Below are 9,563 nucleotides of genomic sequence, written 5' to 3'. Positions count from 1 at the left end.
TGTTGTAGGTACAATGGTTCTATTTTTTAGATTTAAAAAACTGCATAAATAATTTAGAATAAAGTATATTTAGTGAGGGGGTTTATTGAGAAATATCAATAAACTGGGGAGAAGGAATCATTTGGGTCAAAGGAATCATTTGGGAGCCGAAATAGTCGATTCTTATTTGTGAGTCGATTTCTTTGATTTACTAACAAAAACGTAATTCGGGGCACAGTTTGCACCTTGGGTGAACGTTGTAAAAGACGTACATGAAAATAAAATAATAGGAAAATGTTAAAAAATAAAGATTTTTTTTTTTGGGAGCCGAAAGAATCGACTCTTCGTAGAAAGCTGAGTCATTTGCACTGACTCACCGAATTTCGCGCACGTGGTTTATGGATCACCCTTTTTTTTCAAACACTGGATCTGTGGTTTATTTCCACCTAATATTAAGCTTTTTAATTATATCAAACTATTTATTCATATTTGATTTGCTCACTTCCGTTTACAGTGCCTAATGCGCATGCTCAGGGCTCTTGTCGCGCGCTCTCTCTCTCTCTCTCTCTCTCTCTCTCTCTCTCTCTCTGCCACCAAGGTAACTGTTTCTATAGTAACGCACTAACAAACCCCCGCATCATTTGCTAGCGCTAGCTGTTGCCATAAACTTGTTTGTTAGCCAGCGAGTAGCTTGTTGTTTGTAAAATACTGAGGTCTGGCTGAAATCCGCAGAAAAGTATGGTAGGTCGGCCTTACTTTTAATGCTTTTCTGACGAATAATCCTAAAAGAAATATGCATACATAAATACCAAATTAAATATACAGCAATTTTAACATTATAATGAACGCTTTGGGTGCAACACTTATAACAAATATGAATTATTCACATCTAAAGATTTTCTTAATAGTCTGCAAAATGATGCCTGTAGTCTTCCTTTCTCTCTATCTGTATGTGCTTCATCAAATATTTTTATAAAAGAAATATTCCTTATATTCCTAATATTCCTAAAGATAAATGTAATAATAATAATACGGGTTTTTTTAACGCTATTAAATTATCCAGTACATGCCAATTTTACATTTTGTTTACATTAATTCAAAACACTGGCATACACATTCACTGGCCAATATAATAGAAACACCTGTACACCTGCTCAGTCCTGTGATTATCCAATTATTAAATCATATGACAGAAGATTATAATGCAAATACAGTTGTAAAATTTGGTCTTTTTCCAATGTTCAGCCATCCAGTTTTGGTCAGCTGAGTGGAGCAGATGCCAATGTGGTTTTCTCGCTGTTGTAGCCTATTTGCCTCAAGGCTTGACATGTATTATTCCATTATACTGGTTCTGCATGAATTCATGCACTGTGAATTATTGTAAGGATTAGCTGGTGTGTGTGTGTATATGTATATATATACGTATATATATATATATATATATATATATATATATATATATATATATATATATATATATATATATATATATATATATATATATATATATATATATATATATATATATATATATATATATATATATATATATATATATATATATATATATATATATATATATATATATATATATATATATACATATATATACATATACACACACACACCAGCTAATCCTTACAATAATTCACAGTGCATGAATTCATGGCATTCATTTTCACTGCATGGAATACTTGAAAAAAATTAGTGCTGTTAAAATTAATTTGCATTAATTTTGGCATAATATATATTATATATAATATATTAGGGCTGTCAAATATATATATATATATATATATATATATATATATATATATATATATATATATATATATATATAGTGTGGGTGTGAAAGACACAGTCATACACCATGGCAAGTCTGAGCACAATTGGACAACTGGTAGATATACTGCATCACCAAGGTCTCTCCAAGTAAAAACAAATCAAAGCAGACTGGGGTTCAAGCTATTTAGAAGACGCACAAATACAAGGGCGGTGCTGAGGACCGTAGATACAATGGTCGGCTAAGAAAAGTTAATGTAGCGGATGAAAGACACATCATGCTTACGCCCTTTAACACCGGAAGATGTCCAGCACTGCCATCAGCAAAGAGCTGGCGGAAACCAGTGGGACCCAGGTGCACCTTGTTACTGTCTGGAGAAGTCTAGCCAGAAGTGGTCTTCATGGAATAATTGCAGCCAAAATATCACTGATGTGTAAAGAAAGCTAAGTGACTTTGAAGATTTGAGAAAAAAAGGCTGGTCTTTTTCCAAATGGTCAACCTGCACCCACCTGCATCAAATTTCTGACCTAGCTGATTCGCGCAGAAGCTAATGTGGTTTCATGTGGTTGTAACCTATTTGCCTCAAGACTTGACTTGTTTAGCATTCTGATATGCATTTCTGCTTACCTTGCTTAAAAAGAGAGGTTATTTGAGTGACCTTTCCTGTCACCTTAAGTCTGCCAATTGTCTGACTGCAGAATTGCTGCTCACTGGATTTTAAAGTGTGTGAACATCTCAGAAAATCTCTCTGGAATGCTTAAACTAGCCCATCTGGGCCTACCATGCCATGGACAAAGTACCTAAAGTCGCTTTTGTTTTCCGCATTCTGATGTTTCATGTGAACATTAACTGAAGCTCATGACCTGTATCTGCATGGATTCATGCACTGTGACTGAATGAATAATTGTGTCCAGTTTTGAATAATTTAGTTCAGTGAATGTATATTTGATATATTTAAAAAGTTATTTCATAAAAAAACATTTTTAACTAAACTTAATCTTTTATTGTTAAACTGGCATTTAATATTATGTTGATGTTGATCATCATAGCCTCAGAGTAGGACATCAACATCCACGCGGCTATCCAGTAACAGTGGTCGCACACTCCGCTACCGGACAATCGCCCATACTTCCCACGTAGATGAAACTCTTTTTGGAAACTTTAAAAAGGTATGAGAAATATATTTGATTTACAGCCACAAAAATATAGCAGTCATCAGTGGACTGTGTATAAATCAGCTTGGACTCGGTTACATTTCTCTCTCTCTTTTTTTTTTTTTTTTTTTTTACCGGTCTGTGTCTGATAAGAATGATTTGAACCATGCTAAAGAAACCCAGTCTTGCTCTGCTCCTACCACCAAGGAACAAAAACCCAAGGCAATCAAAGTTATCACCAAGGACCTTATCAGGAACATAAGGCAAGTACTGCCTTGCGTAATGAGTGTTTCCTCTCATTTAGATGCTATTTATTTTTCTCATATTTTGTCTTAAAAAAAAATGTTTCATAAAATATGGGCAGATATGAAATGTGGCAGGAATATGCCCTATTCTATTGAACTAGAATTCCTAAGAAGGATCCATCTGGACAGTCGGTCATTCTTTGCACGGGTGAAATCGAGCGCATCAAAAACAAGTCTCGTGTGCTCACAAAAGAGGAGAGAGAGGCAGCACTGAAAAACCAGCACAAAGCTCTGGAAGAAACCTTGGTAAGCAGAACACGTCGGCAATAGCTTGTCCAGTATGATAAAAGTAAAAAAAAAAAAAAAAACATTTTATGATGTTATGATATTAAACAAGACATTATTATTAATGTGTTGGATGTCTGTGTTACTGAGTACAACCCTGTCTAGAAATAAGTTAATAATCATAGCCCTTATGAATGAAATAAATGTACTGTGTATGTACATCCTGCATAATGCAAAGTCACACACTGTTTTCTGTGTCTTTTTTTTAGAATTCTGCCGGTGAGAGGAAGGTGCTCATAAAGCAGGCAGACTTGTCCCGTCAGAAGAACGAAGCCCTTAGCGAGCTGGAAGTCGAGGCTAGGGAGCGTGATCAGTACTTATTGGAGAGGGCAAATGCTCTAAGAATCGAGCAAGAGGATGAGATCAAGAGGCTTAACGAGGTCTGACTCATGTTCTAACTTGTTAGTTGTGAGTGTGTGTATCCGTTTCTCTAGCCAGTGTTCACATGTGAGCTTTTCTGCAGCTGATTCTGGGGGCGCAGTGCCATGCAGTGAGGGACGCCCAGATCAAGGAGAAGCAGCAGATTCTCTCTGAGTTGCAGAAGGAGCAGGATAGGCTGGATGCCATGATGGAGGTGGAGCGTCAGCGAGCTCTTCGGGCTCAGGAAGAGAATGACGAGCGACACAAAAATCAGAGGATCCAGTAAGGGCTTTTGGTCGACTACTTCTCAAATATCTCAACGCTTGTTCATATTTGTAAATATGTAACGGATGTGTGTGTGTGTGTGTGTGTGTGTGTGTGTGTGTGTGTGTGTGTGTGTGTTACAGGGGGAAGATGCGCATCATAAAACAGATTGAGGAGCGTCAGGAGGAGCGCATGCTGCAAAATGAGCTGAAGGAACAGGAAGGGCAGCAGTTGCTGGAGAACTTGGCAAAGTTGCAATTAGAGGAGTTGGAGGTATGAGATAAGGAGCGAACCTGAAAAACCCAACCTCGGTAGATATTAAATGTCAACCCTCCAGCGATGAAACCTCAATTCCACTACCTTGTTACCATTTTATACGATCTCGATGGTTATCTTTTATTTCTGTCCAGCTCTGTGTCTGGTCACATATGCAGCAATGACTAACATGGTATCTTTATTCTCATTAATGTGTGTTTAGCTGGTCTGTATGTATGCAAATATTTATTTATGTGTGTGTGTGTGTGTGTGTGTGTGTGTGTGTGTGTGTGTGTGTGTGTGTGACTTTTGCTCTAGGCTATGGAAAAGAGGATGGAAGAGCAAAGAATTCTGCAGCAGGACATTCTGAAAATCAATGAGGAAACTCTGCGTGCCAAGGAGCGCAGGCAAGAAGAGGAGAGACAGGCTGATCTTCAAGCCATGGAATACACACGCAATAAAATGGTGAGCTTGGCCTTCCACACGTCACACATCTCAGTAGTATTGCGGTTTCCTTATTACTGATAATACAAACGTTTCAGGAAAAAAAATAAGAAGAAAATGAATCTATGCCGTAAGTAAAATGCTCCAAATGCTCCATCGTGATCACAAAATACCCTAAAAATGCCCGAAAATATTACTAATGTAAAATGAAGATGACACTCTGTAATAACTTGTATACCCACTTGTTGCCTTTATGACATCTCGTATCATAAATATATAGAAATTGTGTCTTTTAATTGTTTAGATTATGCTGTTTAGAATTGATCTCTTGTAGCACCAGAACACATCAGCAGAGGTGGAAAGTAACGAGTTACATTCACTCGCGTTACTGTAATTGAGTAGTTTTATTTGTGTATCTCTACTTTTTAAAGTAGTTTTTAAAATCTGTAATTATACTCTATGTTTAGTTTGAAGTATTGTATTTGACCTTATTTTAAATCATATACTGAGAAGAAAAATATGTTTAAAAATAACGCAAGGGGGAAAAGAAATCAATTAAAGCAATTGTCACTGCACATATAAGCGAGCTGTATTACAAGTGTCATTATTTCAATGCCATATGAAATGAATAAAAAGTGTTCTATTTTAGAGTAGATCTGCTGATGTTGCATTAGATTGGGGTATTGTATAACCAGTCCCACACTTTTGTTGAGAATGCAGCGTCCAATCAAAACGTTTTGATTCATCACTTCGGAAAACGCCAATGCGCACGTTCACTTTCTGAGCTCTGAATCTGCATTTGCGGTTTCTCTCATTATCATAAATGACAATATAACAAAAGATATATTTGATTTTTTTTGCTGCAAAAATGCATAACTAGCCTTAGACTGAAGTAATGGGCTGTATTTTTATTTATTTGTTTTTTTTTTGCACTTTAATTTGTAAAGGTGTTGCTTTAATTAAAAACAGCTAGTTATATCTAGAGATTTAGATCCCTTTGCCCTTTTTGAACTACACTAGAATCCCCCAGGCCACCCACCGCTGTTAAAAAATAACTCTGTACATTTTACTCTGAGTAGATTTTAAATGCAGACTTTTACTTGCATAGATTTTTAGACTGGTAAATTAACCTTTATTTAAGTAAAATTTTATTGAAGTAACACTTCTTTTACTCGAGTAAAATATTTGATTACTCTTTAAACCTCTGTATACTCTGTATAACCTGTATTATTCTTTTAGACACACACACACACACACACACACAGGCACATGTTGGTGTAAGGAGAGTGTAAATGATGAAGGTCAATTTCAGGCACTTGGACACACGGAAATATGAAATTTGAGTTGTTTTTCTTTGTTGCAGTTGCGAGAGGAAGAGTATGAGGCTGAACAGAAACGTCTCAAGAAAGAGAAGGAGATCGAAGTGGCACGAATGAGAGCTCTACAGGAAAGAGACAGAGACGTTAAGGCTGAACGGGTAAACGAGCGTCTGTCACATAGATACTGTATGCGAGTACATTTGAATGTGAAGGGAAAATTGATTAATGACTATTATTATTGCTTGCAGATTCAACTATTCATTACTTAACCAATATCATGAGTTTCTAACTTATTTGCTTCCTGTTGCCATTTTTTTAAAAAGGCCTCCAATTCTGTAATACTTAGTGATTTGTTTCCTGAACCAATTACCATGAGTATAAACCAAACATTTTTCAAAACCATTTTTGTTTGATATGCGAGGTACAAATAATGAACTGCATTTTTGTCTCAGACTTACTAAAATAATTGGATAGTTTTATGCCTTCATGTAATATTTATGACTCAATATCTAACCTAAGAGATGTACAAATATATGACAGAACACTGATGCATTTAATAAAAGGAAACATTTATGACTGTTATGACCGGTTTTTAAAGTATTGAACAGTGAATAGAATACAAATGAAAAAAGGCAGTATGTGAATGTGTTTATTCAAATCATTCATCCTGATTATTTTTTTTCACCTCCCAGGATGCGCTCAGGGCTCGTAGGAACCAGGAGGCTGCTGAAAGAGAATGGCGAAGGAAAGAGAAAGAGCAGCTCATGAAAAAGCTGGAGGAGAATGAGACATTGAAGGCTGCTCGTCTAAAACAGATCACCCATAAAGAGCGCATGCTGTCTATTGAAGCTGGACGAGAACGGGCTGAGTTTGAGAGGCTCCTGAGGTGATCCACAACAATATGTCTCATTGATCTCACTTCTTCATTTCATTTTGCTTGAATTTAAAGTGATTTTATTCTCATACTCACACAGGTCGCATAACTGCCTCGGTAAACTCACTATTAAGAGATTTTAGCAAAAACTCATTACTGCACTGTAATCAAGTGTAGGCCCATACAGCTTTCAGTCATTGAGCAATTTTTCAATTGTATATAAATGTTGAGGAAACAGTTTGGTAGAAAGTAGAGGTTCAAATGTTCTTCTCACTGTTCAAATCAGATCAACAATAATATGCACAAAGGCTTTTGACTATGATTGCAAAGACAATGTTTCCCTAGAGTTTAAAAACAGAAAGTCTTCATGCATTATAATGAATAACATTTAAATCAGATTTGCTGAAAAGACACTGCTATTCCAAACTGTGCAATGAATGCATGGTTGTAGAATGATACCCCGTATGTCATTCATAGCGATAGACAGTAACGAAGTAAATGTCATTCAATTACAGTACTTAAGTAGCTTTTTTGCATGTCTGTATGTTGCTGAAGCCATTCCCATTTGGGGAGAATTTTACTTTAACTTCACTAAATTTCAAAGTCAAATATCCATTCCTTTTTATTTTAGAGTGGATAAAAACTCAACTGGTCAAACACACAGCAAGTCACCAATCAGTGTTGCTCTGGTTTAAACTTGGTGCTTAGTGAAATCTTCTTATCACAGACATAGAGTTCAGCATCAGTCCAACAGCAAGCACTTTCCACAACACCTTGGCCTTATTTGTATGATTTAATTTTTAAGTAGTTAAAAAAAAGGTTTTGGGCTCATGATAATTATAATAGATTTCAATCAGTGTTTGACTCATTAATATCATTTTATTAATAGATCGATGTGCTTAGAGTAACATTAAAGTCTTTTCACATAAACTGAGTTGGTGAAGTGAAGAGTCTTGTGATAAAAATGATAATAGGAACATTATAGCCATAATAAATCATAGTACTTTGGATAAGTACATTTGAAGGCAAATACCTTTGTACCTTTACTCAAGTGAAAGTTTAAAGGGAGCACTTTTACTGGAGTCACATTTTACCGAGTGTATCTCTACTATAACGTCGTTCACCACTGATCATTCACAAGTCTGTTTTTCTGTTATTTTCTCTTGTCACTTCAGAGTTCAGCAAGACCTCATCGAACAAGAGAAGGAGAAGGAGGAACGGCATCAGCAGCAGGTCCTGCGTCACGCTGAGGGGGTGCGGCAGCAGGTCCGGGTGCGGGAGGCTCAGGCCATCGCTCAGAGGAGAGAGATGTTCCGTGAAGGGGAGAAACTGGATGAAGAAGCCCGGAATCGTCGAGCCTATCTGGACGAGATTAAACAGAAGAAGTTAAAGGAGCTGAGGTGAGTTTAAAAAGCAGAGAAATGTCCTTGTAATACAAAATATATTCAAATGCAATATCTTGTATCTAAATAAGAATAAGAAGAATAAGAAGAAGAAATAAGGAAGAAGAAGAATTTAAACAAATAATATCTTAAATCACATTCTTGTTACCATCCTTTCAATCTGTCTACTGTTTGTAAAGTCCCTAAATTAGATTTTTAAATTACATCTCTCCTGTCTGCTCATCCCAATTTGCATCAAGGAATTGAATTGGCTTCTATTAAATGTAAGAATGCAAAATGTATAAAAGAGGTTTTTTTAATGCTTGGCCACATTTCCTGTTAGCGCTTTACCTTGAGAATGGCTGAAAAGATATGTAGACATCTGTTTTGTCCTTTCTAATGATAAAACATCAAATGAAATATATAAAAGGTTTGGCTCCTCCCAGATGAAATATTATCTTCTTACTAAATGTGGAAAACTGGGGACTTTACCAGGGAGCTTTCACATAGTTTACGTAGTTTGGTTTATGTTTAACAATTAATGCCTGTTTGGGTCTGTTTCAGGGAGGCTGGACTTCCAGAGAAGTACTGCAATGAGGTGGAACGGAAGCTTCATGTCTTATCGAAGCCGTTGCGTTGAATGTGGATAGTCTACAGATTTGCATCAATTTCAACAATATAGAAAACTGTGCAATAAAAAAATAATTTAATAAAATTTAATCTCAGCTCTTACACAAATGTATTGTCATTAATTATTATTTTTTAAAGTTGGCTGCATATGAGGATGTGATTCTCATTGTCTATTCCAAAGACCTTCGCATGACTGTGTTTTCTCAAAAGTTACTGATTTATAATATACATTTACTGTCCACTGTAATAGAAACATCTGTACATTCATTTATAACCAGTTTGCAAACTGGCAGCAGCACAGTGCATTAAAACATGCAGTGAAAATGTGATTTCCATGACTTTGATTTAGCCACACTGACTAATTGGGCTGATTTGTATTTTATACAAAGAATGATGCCTAAAGCAAAAAGAAAAGTACAAATAAATAAACCAGTGAGCTGTAGTGAAAGAATTGGCAGAATGCTTGAATGTTACAAATTAAATGTCAAATATCTACACTTTTCCACTATTTTAAACAGAAAAGCATCTC

At 35.9% G+C, this 9,563-nt stretch overlaps 1 protein-coding gene across 1 annotated transcript; it reads left to right on the top strand.

The window, feature by feature from the left end:
• The first annotated feature begins 565 nt into the window (after window positions 1-565).
• cfap45 (cilia and flagella associated protein 45) lies at window positions 566-9,266 on the top strand. Its single transcript, XM_046864984.1, has 12 exons — window positions 566-720; window positions 2,812-2,931; window positions 3,070-3,179; window positions 3,323-3,467; window positions 3,716-3,886; window positions 3,970-4,148; window positions 4,274-4,403; window positions 4,704-4,850; window positions 6,193-6,306; window positions 6,841-7,034; window positions 8,198-8,422; window positions 8,969-9,266. The coding sequence occupies exons 1-12, from the start codon at window positions 718-720 to the stop codon at window positions 9,042-9,044; spliced, it is 1,614 nt and encodes a 537-aa protein (XP_046720940.1). The 5' UTR covers window positions 566-717; the 3' UTR covers window positions 9,045-9,266.
• The last annotated feature ends 297 nt before the right edge of the window (window positions 9,267-9,563 follow it).

The sequence above is a fragment of the Silurus meridionalis genome, chromosome 13 (genome assembly GCF_014805685.1).
Source record: "Silurus meridionalis isolate SWU-2019-XX chromosome 13, ASM1480568v1, whole genome shotgun sequence".
Lineage (NCBI taxonomy): Eukaryota > Metazoa > Chordata > Actinopteri > Siluriformes > Siluridae > Silurus > Silurus meridionalis.
The sequence above is the reverse complement of the archived record's forward strand: the minus strand, read 5'-3'. Positions and strand labels throughout refer to the sequence as shown.